Consider the following 14,818-nt stretch of genomic DNA (forward strand, 5'->3'; position numbering starts at 1 on the left):
TGTAGAAGATTTCAGATATTTGGCCACCTCTTGCCCTGTTCAGTGTGTCAACTGCCTCGCAATTCCATGGAAGAGATTCAAGCTTCTGCACTTTTATCTTGTATATCTTGTGTTTAGAGGGATGGATTAGATTTGGTTTTGTTAGTTGGTTAGCTACCAAGTCATCCATGAAATCAAGTTCAAAGTGACAAAACCTGCAGTTCCTGCATCGGCCACTAGAGGACCTGTACCGAAACCTCTTTTCAGCTAATGTCCAGTAGTGTGTCCAATATCCAGTTGTACAAGAAGCATGCTTTTTTTTCCCACCAATACCGCTGGGAATTGTTGCATAAGTGAGGTCAGAGTTTACAAGCTGTAGAAGATGAGCCAAGTCGCACAATCGCAGTGCAGGATATGTAGATCATGGTTTCTTTAAACTGATGTGCTTTCTTTAATTCGAAGGCAATTATATTAATGTCAAGCTGCCACAGTTTTTATGGATTGACGTGGAGAGCCAGGGGTGAGTCACTGGCTTCAAACGCTGGTGTATTCATTGGTAAAATCATACAGATGTTTTTCTTCTAAAAATGCTAAGTGGTGTTAGTCCACCTGGCTACAGCTTTCTCTCACCGGTCAACGTAGAAGTGGCCTGGAAAGAAAGCAGCTGATTTCAAGCAACCATCCCAAGTCCTGAACTGGTTTAGCTCAAGTCATTGTGACAGACTGAAGGGGCGACGGTATAATGTTGAATAAAACAAACATTCATCGAGTAAAATCCGACGTGCAAACAAAAATAAAAACTCCTCTTTAACTCTGCGGCCTCCTGGATCTCATCAAGTTCACACTGTCCTCCTTAAAGGATGTTTGGGATGAAGTTGGTGGAGTCAAACCACAACGGGTCGCCTCTTCCAACTAATCACTGGGAGATCATGAGCCGTCTTCTTCTCGCTCAGTCATTAAGCTCAGTAACATCGGAGGCAGAGCTCCTCCCACCTCGGTCCGCGGTTCAAATGAATAAAAACACCTGTGAGGGTTGTTGTTTGATCCACACTCAATATAAAGCCCGACACACTCTCCGTCATATAAATTGGTGGTTTTATGATGTGGCTTTGCGTAAGCTTGCAGTTTTCGATCATGTGCAATACCGCCGGGAACAATGAAACGTTCTGACACGGACACATTGTTTCAATGGCTTATAATAAGGAAAGGGCAAACGGTTCATTAGGAAAAGGAAAACTTGTGCAGCAACTCTGCAAACAAGTAAAAAAAAAAAAAATCTGTGTTGCATTTGCAAAACAGTGAAGGATTTTGGCCGTGTGCTTCATGACCAGAGAGAATATTAAAGACGCGTTTGCTTTGAATGGAGAAAAAAAAAAAAAAAAGTGGTCACGTCATTCAACTTTCCATCTCGTCTTCACCTTTTTATGTGTTGAAAAAAGCAAACCCGCAACCTGAATCCATATTTCAGAAACGAAAAGTAAAGAGCGTGTCCTCGGAGCCGTGGCCGGACATTTGTAGTTGTCAGTCCATAACTCCTGCGGCGCTGCACCGTGCCAGACGGGACAGGAAGATTGAGGTTAGCTGAGATTGAGATTGAGCTGGAGGTGAAAGGGAGAGGACGGGATGAGGACACGGCACCCCGGGGAGCCGAGGCATGGCCTCACATCACCCCCACCTGGACCGGGGCCACCGTGAGAAGTAAACAGAGAGGGAGCGCGATCAGACAAAACAGATAGCGGACGGACACAGGCATGGGAAACGAGCTCGACTGGGATAGGGAAGACGAGGGAGTCGTGCGTCTTTGTTTAGGTTTAGACTTCAGGAAGACCGAGTTCAGTGAAGATTAAACTCTGAGATAACGTAAGTGGATCTTGAAGAGGTTTGGATCTACTCCATGCAGTCCACCAGGGACACCCCGAACCTCAAAGTCAGCGGGAGTACGTCGAAACAAAAAGACGTTTATCACCTGATTGATGTTCAGTGTGACGGGACCAGGTGTTTCTGATCTCCTGGTTTCCACGGTAACCATTGACCGCTCGCAATCACCTCCGTGTCTATACTACTTATAGCAGATGTTAAAAACGTGACAAAATGTCCAAGTTCTCATAGGTAGAAGATGATAGTGTAAAGTGATTTAACTTCATAGACCAGGGGTGTCAAACATAAGGGTCATGGGCCAAAACCAGCCCTCAAGAGGCTGCAAGGAAACATTGGTTTTTAAACACATCTCGTAAGAGTAGTGGTCACAACGCAATGCAACGCAACACAACACAACACAACACAACACAGCAAACTACTATTTCCTCAGCGTCATGCTGTCAGGGTGAGTTTGTAAAAACATGCATAATGCAACAGCTTTAAAGTGTTTTGAGACATTTCACTGATTTTTGCCCCAAAATGTATTGAAATTGGCTTCATGTTGAAATTGTCGTATTTCTTTGCTGTATTTGTTTGGTTTTGTGAAACCTTGTGTGTGTAAAGTCTGCACCACTACGAAAACTTTAAAGTTTAAACTTTTTTACGATTTTACCAGTCCGGGTGGATGTGGCTCCTGAAATTTAAACGTAGTCGACACCCCTGTCGTAGACAAAACAATATTTCAGAGGTCATGAAAAAGTAGAAAGAAGTTTAGAGGTTTGTAATTTCACTTCATTGTCTCTGTAGAATTTGAATTGTCTTAAAATGCATAAATAACTTGGCTGATGGTTTATGGCCAAATTCTCCCTTCGCGGGTATTTTCTGGGGAGATGTCCACTTTGCTTCAGGTGTGGGTACAAATCATTTCTAACTGTAGAATTAATCTGTCATCAGTATTTCAATTACCACGGAAATAAACAAATATTTTTTTACCACCCTGTTTTTTTTTACGTTAACTATTAAACTTGCATTTTTGATATCCAGTCTACTGATAAAGACTATTTAGGTTTGGGGGGGGGGAAATCAGCAATCTGAGAGCTGCAGGCGGAGAGGAGGGGGGGATGGTAGGACGGAATACGATGGGGCACGATGGAGGCACGGGGGGGTGGTTAGAGAGTCAAGTTCACATCCCACCGTGACCACGCAGCGATCCAAGAGGGATCCTCGAGTTTCATTCACTTCCCTCTTCACACCCTCTCCTTCACTCATCCATAATCTGCTCGACACTGGAAATGCTCACACAGGCGCCTTTAATCATCCCGAATACCTCCACTCGTACCCCGGGCTGACTTACTGCCGACCTGACCCTGCCTGAACCTCCCGCTGAAAACTGCACCGCCTCAAGAGACCAGTTTACATTAACAACTGATCTGTGTTTGAGTTTCATACTGTCACTTTCCATCAGGCCGGTTCAGGTCCTTCACTGAGCGCTCTGGAATACTGAAAATTCACTGAAATACTAAGAGCTGTTGTTGAAATTGCTTCTATCTACTGATAGTCAAAATAAAATCAAATTTCTTATAATTCTTGCCAAACTGAAAACGTTCGCCAACAATCAGTCAGGATGTCAGTAGTTCATATAAGTGAGATTTGAAAATGTATGAAAAACTAGAGGTTTGCATTTCCAGGAGAAAATGCAAGTGTGAATGCTGAAGACTGCCTCTCGCTCCTGCATCTCCATGGCAACAGACACTGATCCCCTCTGATCTGCAGGTTTTTTTCGATTTATTCGAAAACTGTTAAAGATATGAACAAACTTCACAATTTGATATTCGAACGGTTTGAATCGGTTAGTGGTTGTTGGAGAAACCGCCTGGCACGGAAGAAGTCAGAATAACAGTAATAAAGATTTGGGTCACTAATGTGTGAATGCCCACACACGACAACTTTGACTTGTGATTGCTGCCCTTGCTTTGATTAAATATTGCTTAAAATTGTGGTTATGTACTGCAAAAACCTGCCAACTCAAAATTTCAAGGCAAGGCAAATTTATTTATAGAGCACTAAACTTGTGTAAAAATTGAAGTTGGGCAACTAAACTTGATCTTTTAAGTTCTGCTTTCGAGTTCGATTTGTAGGTTTTGTTCACTCAATTTGAAGTTGGGGCTTCCATACAGTTTTAATTGAAACTCTTGTTTCTGTTAACTTCCAATGAGTCGCAGGAATCAGTAATTTCACGTTGCATTCACTTTAAAAAAAAAACCAACTATTTATGTTAAGTTACTTCAAGCTGTATTTACTGTTAACCGACTTAAGATCCAGTAACACTAAAAGTTGAATATACATGAAGTCCTTTCTCATGATAACTTATTTGAATTACGGAAACGTATCGAGCTAAAGAAAACTTATTGATTTATTTGATTATTGAAATGAGTTTGTGATCGTGTGAAGGAGGATGATATAGGTGTGTCTGTTTTTAGTGGTCTAATGAATGTGAAAGGTTTGATGTGGTGTAATATTATTTTTATCACCTAAATAGAGCAAAGGGTCGAGAGTTTCACTGTTAGAAGCTGAATTATTAGGCTGCTTTCACTGGGGTTAAGTAATTGGACTTTATTTATAGGCTTATTTTCATTGTTTGAGGGAGTGCACCGCGCTGAGTTATTCTTTGTTTTTCTTTCCTTTTTCTGGAACGCTACTGATTCAGAAAAATACTTTTATTTTTTTATTTTTTATTTGGCTTGTTAAAAAAAGAATGGATATCAGCCCATGCAACAAACCCTGCTATGTAAGGGGGCTTCAGGCTTTATGAACATATTCAAAGTTTTCATTATTTCTCTGTGCCTCAACAGAGAAAACATTGAAAGTTTCGATTTAAAAGCTATCATGTCAGTATATTTCACCAGTCCAGCCCACTCAGATGAAGGTAATTAGCTCAATTATTTGTAATTTACTTTAACATTAAGTGACATTAACTCATTCGACAAATAAACAGTAAATTTCTCGTCACTTATTAACCCAGAAAGCTTGCGTTTGGTCTGTGGGAGAAGAAAACATGCAGACTCAGGAAGATCGTGCCACTGGTGCACCCTGCCGCCCGTCTCTCCTAGATAATGGGTTGAACTGTCTGGGTCTTGGTTGTATTTTGATATTTGGATCTTTGTTGGTTTCATCTTGGCTGCCGGGTCACATTGACCCTGAACTGGATGTCCAGAGGAGAGTCTGGAAACACATTAAAGCAGCCGGTTTCCACCCAATTAGACCCAGAAGAGAAGATGTCATGCTCCAGAAATGATTATGAATGTTTCTGTTCTTGCTGAATTATTGGTCATTTTGACCTACAACACAACAGAAGGTTTAACCGAACCTCTTTATCTCATGCTGCGGTAAGATCAGAGATAAATATCCAACTTTCTGATTTTAACAGAGAAAATCAAAGTGAAAAAAGTTCAGAGTTTGATTTGTTTTCTCAATGTATGTCTCCTGTAGGTGCTGTGGCGGCGTTGGTTACCACTCCTCTCGACGTGGCGAAGACCAGGATAATGCTCGCAAAGGTATACACACTGAAACAGCAGCCCTTCCTCCTCCTCCTCCTCTTCCTCCTCCTCCTCTGGCAGCCTCTTTTAAACATTGCTGTCAGGTGATGCCTCCCAGGCAGCGAGCTGAGCGAGCGCGCAGGACGAGGTAAAACTGGGACGGCGGTGCGCCATGCACACACATCTATCACCTGACCTGGAGCGCCGGCTGTGTTGAGAAGACATGTTTGTGCACATGGTTAATGTTAGAGAGAGTCAACCTGCTGCAGCTCCTCCAGGACTTCCATCTCAGGGCTGCTTGTCAGTGAAGAGGTGAAGCAGCAGCAGCAGCAGCAGCAACAGCGGCGGTGGCGGCAGGTCAGAGTCCCTCCTGCTCCCTCTCCTGCCCCGTCCGGCTCCCGAAACAGCTCATCTGAATGCTGGATCCCTCCTCTTCCTCCTCTTCCTCCCTCTCACCACCAGCGTTCGACTGCTTGGCTCGCTCAGACTGTATGTCTGGCTTCCCTCACTGTGTCCTGTGTTCCTGTGTGTGTAAAGGGTAGTGAGTTCATAGTAACCCCCAATCACCCCCCCCCCCGCCGACACACACACACACACACACACACACACACACACACACACACACACACACAGACTGTCCTTGGAGAAGACACAGTGTCCCCCCCCCCCCCCCACCCTCCGCCCGTCCTAACTAATGAGATACTGGAATTAACAAAACACCCGGACGGTCTTGATCTCTTGCGAGAAGCGGTTGGCTGCAGGTGGAAGAGCACAAAAGTTTCCTGTAAACATGATTTGAAATGCAGCTGCTGTAATTTAACCACCAGCGAAGGAGCGCAGTTACAACTTTATAAGGCCAAGTTTTCAATTCACTCAAAGCACCGCAGGTGAGCAGGGAAAAGGACTCCGGCTGATTCAGGAGACATTCATCATGAACGTGGGTGTATTTAAAACCTCGCCACTTTTATTCAGCTGAGTAGTTAGAAACTTTCCTCCCAGAAAAAAATTTGAAGAAAATGGTTTTTTTAATCCTCAAAAAAGTGGGCGAGACCTTTTCAGAGGAACAGTTTGTTCGTCAAACCGCTACGCCACAGTGCGCTCACGTTTGTTCTGTTTTTATGTGTTATCTCAGGGAACCTGGATAATTCTTCAAATGAATCAAAAACATTTGAGCACTTTTGAGACAAATCCCCCATTTACACAACAACAATATTGAGAGAAAACAAAAAATGATGTCATGTTTTTGCTTGTTTGTTTACAATACAACGGTGCATGGAGCCAATGAAAATGCAACTTTTTGAAAATTGCTCCCTGGGTGAAACTTCTGAAAAGAAAACACTCGGAATGGCGGAAACCACAGCTTTTCTGAAACGGTGCTGCTGCACATGCGTATCGACAACAATGGCTGCCTCCAGAGTGTCATGACTCCCCGTCCATATCATCCTGAGGCTCGGTGGTTTTACAGTTGACAGTCACCGTTATAACAACACAACGGCATCATCCGTCTATACAAATGTCGGTGCACTCCCATTGCTAATCTTTACAGCGTATTGTTCTCTGCATGCATGTGTGTGTGTGTGTGTGTGGTTTCTTTACAAAAGCAACTCGTGCTCCAAAATGCTAACTACATGGTCTTCTGTGTCAACGGGATTTTCAAAATGTTGCAGTGAAAACGTGAAACTTCTCTGAAAGGAAAGTGCCAAAACAATACGTTTCCACTTAAAGGGGACATATCATGCTAAATCCACTTTTTTAGCCCTTAAATGCATTTTGGTGTATATTTAGAGTGTTTAGAAGTACAGAAAAGTTCAAAGTAGTCTCTTCAGGTGCTCCGTTGATATCTTTATATTCTGTTTTGGTCATATTTTGCGATCGGTTTCGATTTTTCTATTCTCTATTACGTTTTTTGAACAATGACGTCACAGTATTCTCAGCGGAACTGCCAAATTAGGACATCGACGTTTCGAGCAATCCGCCATTTTTGTTTCTCGCTGCGATTTTGTAGTCCAACCGAAGTTACGAGAGGATAAGTCGAAATGTTCGGTTGTTGGATGTAGTAACCCACAAGCTTCGTTACACCGTCTCCCAGCATCAGAACCTTTTCGAAGTGCCTGGTTGAGTTTTATTTTTCACAGAAATGTACCCACATCTGTGGGTAAGGTCATTTTTGTGTGCGCGAATCACTTTAAGGACGACTGCTTCAGCAACCTCCGCCAGTATAAAGAAGGATTTGCCGAAAGACTTGGTCTGATTGAGCGGTCAGTTCCTTCTATCTATGGAGACGACGAACAGAGCACTTCGGTAAGCTGTATATAACGCTAAAAAGTGTGATGATAAGACGTCCCTGTCATTGTTTTGTTAGCATTAGCAGTTGCCCCGTCTTCATATGTTAGCGCTGTGTGCTCGTTTTAGATTATAATGTAACTTCTGTGTTAAATAGTCGTTGTAATACAGGCAGTATTGTAGTAGTGGGCATGGATGGAGAAGTTAGTGTAAATATAGTAACACACCATTGCGTTACATCCATATGAAGACGTTGTTATGTAGGTGCATCATCGTCATTTTCATCTCGCTCCGCCGGGTCCGACTCTGGCTCCAACATGTATGGCTGGATGGACAAATCTTCCGTTGTTGACATTTTGTAAATAATGTGTGAATATAAAGTTTCTGCGCCGCTAGATAATTGTATCTGTTCTATCAAACTACAAAGATGGCCGAACAGGGTGGCGTTGAACCGAGTGTGACCTCTGCAACCTGGAGAGGAGGAGGGGTATGAAGTGTCTCATTTGCATTTGAAGAGACCGCCCCAAAACGAGTTGCTCTCAGAAGCGCATCAGAAAAGGGGTTGAAAAGGGGCCTGTGGAGCTATAATAATGAGGAATTCAGACCCAAGCATTGCAGTTTCGCGTTGTATAGACCACAACTGTATGATTTATATGTAAAAAGGAAGGATTTAAAAGCATGATATGTCTCCTTTAAAACGTTGCCGTGGGAACAGGGCCTAAAGCTTACATGTTATTTTTCACATTTTGTCAAAATAATTTAATTTTTTTTTGTCAAATTTAGTTTTCTACTCATTTTTATTTTAATTCCTCCAAAATGCTGCTGCTGGACATTCCTGAATGATGCACTATGTTTTGTGAACATTTATGTAGTGCCACTTTTGTGCATTAGGCGGCAGTAATGAGTTGCTATAGTGCCTTTTAAAAAAAAAAAATTTTCTTATAGTTTTAGAAGCTTGTTTTTATTGTTAGTGAGAGCTGCAGGCTCTGTTCTGTTCACTGTCCGGTTTTTATCCAGTATTTTCACATCATCAAGGGCAAAACCATAAGATACATTAGTTGCAGACCATATATATAAAGATTTTTAAAATTAAAAGCATCAAGTTGTGCTTTTTCTTCTTGATGGATCCCAAGAGAAGTTAACAATAATATATTGAAGACCTGAAAGTATAAATTCCAAGATATCATTGGCATATTCAGTTGATAATTTCATTAATTTAAAGCAGAAACGAGTAATATGCTATGAGATGGTACTTCGTCTTCAGCCTGAACTGTCTCTATTACTTCAAAAGAAAATTTCCTGGCAGCAACTCACTTTCGGACGAAAAGTCTTTTATTTTCAGCCACTGAAGTTTAGCTTCTGGTCTTCAAACTGCCCAGAAGATGACAAGGCCAGGCCGGACATTTGGACAGCGGCCGGTGCTGATGTGGACGGGCCGTTTGGATCGGATGGAGGAGAGGAAACACAAGCGGTGGAACTTGTCACATCAATTTCACCCTCGCAGGAGGACGAGTGAAAGGCTGGCGCTGTGAGGCGGACGGCCCGGCGAGGGCCCGCCTCCAGGTCACGGCTGGACAGGACTGAGGCAGACCTCCTAGGCTGCTGGAGGTTGTTCCTGTGTGTGCATCTCGCACCTCACCAAAGCTTTTTATTGCAAACGTTGATGAATATTCCTGGAGAAAATGCACAAAATAAGGAGGGTTTTTTTGTTTGTTTGCATGTCAGCATAATGTGGACTGTGTGTTTTGGACTCCCTCCTCTTCCTCCTCCTCCTCCTCCTCCTGCCTCGTTCCATCGTTCCACCGCAGTCGAGGAGGGAAACTTTGGAGACGAGCCTCAGCCACCTGTCTCCAACACAAACAGCAGGAATACGGGTGTTTTTCCCCTCCTCACTAAAACAAAAGAAGAAAAAGTGTCTCTTTGTCTCACTCCTGCAGAGATTGCAGTCCCTCTGTTCTGCCACCGTCCCACGCTCACTTAACCCAACCTTCATGCCCGTCTGCCAGTCCGCAACGACGGATTAAAAAAACCCCGGCCGCCTAATCCCTGTTGTGTCAATAAAGGCAGCAGAGCGGTGGGTGTGGGTCTGCTGGGTGGGCGAACGGCCGGGCCGGTGCAGGAGGTGACACCTGAGAGGGGGTGGGAGGGGGGGGGGGGGGGGGGGGGGGGGGTCCGTCCAAAGCACAGGAAGCGAAGGAGACCATCTATCCGTCATCGCACCTCTATTTACTCTCTCTCTCTTTCTCTTTCCAGGCCGGATCGACCACAGCAAGCGGCAACATCCCACTGGTGCTCTACGACGTGTGGAGGAGTCGAGGCATCACAGGGTCAGTGTGCGTGTGTGTGTGTGTGTGTGTGTGTGTGTGTGTGTGTGTGTGTGTGTGTGTGTGTGTGTGTGTGTGTGTGTGTGTGTGTGTGTGTGTGTGTGTGTGTGTGTGTGTGTGTGTGTGTGTGTGTGTGTGTGTGTGTGTGTGTGTGTGTGTGTGTGTGTGTGTGTGTGGCAGCAGAACTATCAGAAATATTTCAATCCACACATTTTTCCTATAAAGTTTCAATACCTGTCTTCAGTATTATAGAATAATTTATGTTTGTTGTGGGGTTTTTTTTGTCTAGAAGGCCTCTGTAATCGCTCCTATTTCTCTTTCTAGTTTTTAACTTCTTTTAAGTTGGTTTGATGCATTTTAACTGGTTTGAATGGGGTTTTTCTTTCTCATGTAGGTTTTATTACTTCTTTTTTTTAACTGGTTACTTTATAAAAAGGGGTGTGAATGCATAAAAAAATAACTAATGAATTGCAAATCTGACTAATCAGTAGTGATCAATTGAACGATTTGTGAACTTGTAACACAAAAAGAAAGACTTATTTAATGCGTAAAAACAGTTTTTATCTGAATCCTTTGCTTTGCCGTGTTTTATAATGTCACGTTATACTGAAGAATTGGCTCAATAGGCAAACCTAATTTATAACACACACATCATATTGCAGAATGCATTATAATATGTGTGTTATGTACATTTGCTTGACTTTTGGAGACAAAAATATCAGACTCTTGCATTTTTTTAATGCCCGAAAGTCAAATAATGTTAATATGAATTCTACTAATTGAGCCACTAATGAATCCTCCTTCGCTCCCAAAAAGGGCCAAATCATGACCGAGCACTTCTTTACATAACATATATGAAAGTTGGAGAGATTAATCGAGAATAAAACCAGTTTTTATTCAATCAACATGCAACTATTTGATATTTCTAATCTAAATGAACATTTCATTGCAAAATATCAGGTCGGAATGTTTTTTTCTTCCTTCACCAGTTTGAAAAAAACCCAATAACATGTTAGTTTTTGGACCTGGCTACAGATGATAGTGACCACAGCCACATGTGGCCCGCAGGCCGCCCCTTTGATTTACAGTTATTAGAAGTACAAACTGTCAGCAGCCACAGGATGGGGAGATGAGGGCGAAAGGCCGCTGTGACTGTTTAAACACAAACAGCTTCTTTTACACAAACCGCTTCATCTCCGCCATTAAAAAGAGCCGCTTACATGACGTGATTCGATTGAGCCGAGCCCGATCCCTCATGTAATCGGGTTTGAGTGGTCACTCGGGGGTGGACGCCGGTTTACCGCCCGACTGAAAAACGACACGCGTAAAAGCTTCTGCTGCCCGCTTCCTCCGCCGCCTTATTGATCGAGGTGTTACCGAGGCCGGGAGGAACGCTTTATTTGAGTGTTCTGATGTGTTTATGACGCCCTGCGAATAAAAGCCCGGGTCTGATGGGGAACAACCTAATTCTACCTCACAAAATTAACACCGGAAACATTTTTAATTACGACTGAGTTCATGTAAGCAGGGGGACTGCTGGGGGGTTTAAAGACTTTGTTTGGAGACTCACACTGCTAGAAATGGAATCTAGTTACTTCTGCTCCGAATTGTAAGAAATATACAACATTTTACTCTATTTTCAGAATGTTCTTAGTTTTTTTATTTGCTCTGTAGAAGCAGAATCAATCCAGGTTGTTTTGTTGTTCCAGGAACAAAAAGACGTTTTTAACCTGAGAAATTAGAAAAAAACGATAGAGAGCAAAATGCATCCTCAGCTTCTCAGTGTGAAACATGTCTGTCTGGTGCAGTTAACTGGCTTTGGTGCCGCTGCCGGGTTAGATTGAGGCTCGTTTTACACAACATTTTCAAGTGGAAGTGCATCGCTTTTGCGATTTGTGTTTACGCAATAACGTTTTGAAAAACGGTTGCTATTACAGTGACTCAGTAGAGGAAAAGATGAACTGGGAATGACGACGCGCTGGAGGCAGCCATTGTTGTTGTTGCCCATGTGCAGAGGATCTACTTACTACCACTGCGGTGCGCATGTGCAATAGCAGCATTCCAGAAACGTTGCATTGCCCCTCGTTTCTGTGAAGACGGCATGCGGGCATTTTCGAAAAGTTGTGTTTTCAGTGGCTCCGAGCACCTTTGCCGGGGTAAACGGACACCGATAACACGAAACGCAACAGGTCCTAAATTACCTGTAAGTGAACCAAACTCGGGACCGGACGGACCTCAGGAGATCCATTTCCTCTCTTCAACATCATTAGTTAGTTTCTTGTTTACATCTTTTGGTCCGATGGTAGAAACCCCCCCCCCCCAACTTTGGCCTGGAACTTAGTTTCCACTGATGAAGTGACTCCTTATTTAACAGCCTTCCCCTCTGCTACTGGCAGCCACAGTTTAAGCTCTTTAAAAGCAATCTCTACTGCTGCACTACATAAAAACCTCTGATGTTCTTATCGCGCTCTCGTCCTGAGCTCTTCTACAATGGAGAGAACATGAACTGTGAACAGGCGCAGCAGCAACGCTCCTTTTCCTTTACTGATACCGACGTAACCGGAGAAGGTGAAGAACCCGAGGACAAGACGAGAGAGACGCCGACACAAAGAAGAGTGTGTGAACAGTATAAAAAAATAAAAAATAACAAGAAGGAGGCAGGCTGTTGTTCCGCAGGGCTGAGGGCCCGGTGGTTGCACTGGTGCATGCCTGATACAAATTGCTGGGGCTTTAAAGCTGTAATTATGGTAATAGGCCCAATTGCAGTGTAGTGAAGCTCTAAAGTGCTTCCATGTGTGCGCCGGGCCCCAGAGACCCGGTGTGAGCGCTGAGTCCCCCCCACCCCCCCCACCCCCCACCGTAACCTGCAGCCCACAGCTCCAGTTCAAAACAAAGGCTAATGGGCAGCGCGTCAGGAGACCATCGCTTCTTTCCCAAAAGCAAACAAGAAAACATGTTTGTACCCGACACACACTCCAAAGCAGCCACCCGAGGCTTGTGGGGAACTTAATTCTACTCTTATGGTATTCATCCTTATTGTTCTTCAGCTTGAAGACATGAGGTTTGAGGGGGTTGTTTAGAGTCGTGCGGTGGACTGAGAATGTTTTACTGACTAAACGCAGCAATGATCCTGTCAGGGCGTTTGACTGGAACACATCCTGAAACCTTTAGGACATAAATTGATGTTTTTCCTACTTTCTACCGAATAAAATTCATGTTTCAGAAGACAAGAAGAGATAAAACTGATTTGAACCCTCCGGGGGAACGGTGGGCAGTTGTCATTTGCTTGGCCCTCATGATGATGATTACAGCGGTTTTCACTTTCTCCACTAAAACCTGCTGCTCGTCCAGGAATTGAACCAGCATGTTCTTTAAACTGTCAAACACATAGCTTCCAAATACTATTATTCTCAGTGCTGCTGTGCAAATACTATAATTTACAGAGATGATGAAAGTACTAAATAGATTCATTATTTAATCATGTTTTCCAGTTAATAAATCAAATAATCCATATTTTCATAAAAGAGTAAATTAAAACCAAGTGAGTAGATATCCGCTCTCAGTCATGGATTTCTTTTAAAAAACAATTTAAAGCAGTGTTTGGCCATATTGTGTCATTTTTAAGAAACCTTTAGATATTCTTGTATACACACACAGTAGCATGCCACTTTGCTCCAAAACAGTGTGGCAAGTCAGCAATTTGGCTTTTTGGAAATATTGTCATAGCAGGAACAAACTAAACTGCAGTAATGAAGGCCCCTTTTCACATAATACTACATTATATTGCACAGAAGTACGTTGTGTTGCACACTTACGAGTTTGAGTTACTGAACATATTCTTTAAATAACTCTTATACAAACAGTTTTTGTAGGGAAGTGATTTAACATCTGTGTTTATGTCTCGTCTTTTGTTTTTGCTATTATGCCCTTTTTCCTTCCAGGAATCGGAGTAGACCCACGTCCTTCTGATTGAACCGGTTCACTCTGAAGCACGTGGGTCTTTCAGTAGCACCCAGTGATACAGTGAAAGTACATCGCTTTTGCATTCTCACTCCAGAAAATGTTTTGCGCTCATCATTCGATACTGAAAAGGCAGAAATGATGTAAAGGATGTAGTTGGCGTGCCAGAACACAAGTTGTGGCTGTTGTAATGAAATCGCACGTGTGCCCAGAGAACGATAGGCTACCATCTTTAATAATGGCGAGTACGGCGCTATGAAAGTTCTGCGTTTTGACTTGAAAAAGGCTGTCGTGTAAACGGGGCTTACATTCAGTTGAGTTGGTCTTTTGCAGACTTTTTATAGTTGTTTTATTCCAACGAAAGCCTTTTTTTTTTGTTTCCCAACTTATTTTGTCTGAACTCACTACACGCTCCCATCAAGCCTGGAGAACTATATTTAGCCCGACTCCTCGGGAGATGTGATTGGCTGACAGTGGGGGATGACAGATCTTTGAGGCCGGCCGGTCTGTAATGTTGGGGGGGGGGTTCCACAGGTGGGCCTCATCCCAGACAGGAAATGTATCGCTAGCGCGGAGCTGAGACAAAACACGGGCGTAGAGTTTAAAATGAGTTCATCCCTCACGCCGACAGTCACATGACGGTGCAGCTCCATCACCGGGTCCCGACCGGCTTCAGACTCTTGCTAGAGGTCCTTCTGTTTCAGCTGCTTGTGCCGGATGGAAAGAGCACTCCGGGGAGTGGGGCAGCTACCTCGGACTCGTGCCTCCATGAGTTCACACTCTTTTGTGTTTTCACATGCTGGCCAGAGCCAGCCGTGCACAGTTAACACATCCTCGCAGACGGGCTGATCCGGCCTGCGGCGTGAGGAAACGTGGACT

At 43.5% G+C, this 14,818-nt stretch overlaps 1 protein-coding gene across 4 annotated transcripts in view; it reads left to right on the top strand.

Moving 5' to 3' along the window:
• The window catches only part of slc25a26 (solute carrier family 25 member 26), an 82,948-nt gene that overhangs the window by 59,667 nt on the left and 8,463 nt on the right, over positions 1–14,818 (top strand). For all 4 annotated transcript variants that reach the window (XR_013935288.1, XR_013935289.1, XR_013935290.1 and 1 more), the window contains exons 8-9: positions 5,326–5,390; positions 9,909–9,982. Coding sequence is in view for 1 of the 4 variants with exons in the window: in XM_080461677.1 (XP_080317803.1) it covers positions 5,326–5,390; positions 9,909–9,982 (139 nt within the window). In the remaining 3 variants the exon portion in view is untranslated. The remainder of the gene's footprint in view (positions 1–5,325; positions 5,391–9,908; positions 9,983–14,818) is intronic.

This window comes from Lipophrys pholis (assembly GCF_963383615.2).
Source record: "Lipophrys pholis genome assembly, chromosome: 4".
Lineage (NCBI taxonomy): Eukaryota > Metazoa > Chordata > Actinopteri > Blenniiformes > Blenniidae > Lipophrys > Lipophrys pholis.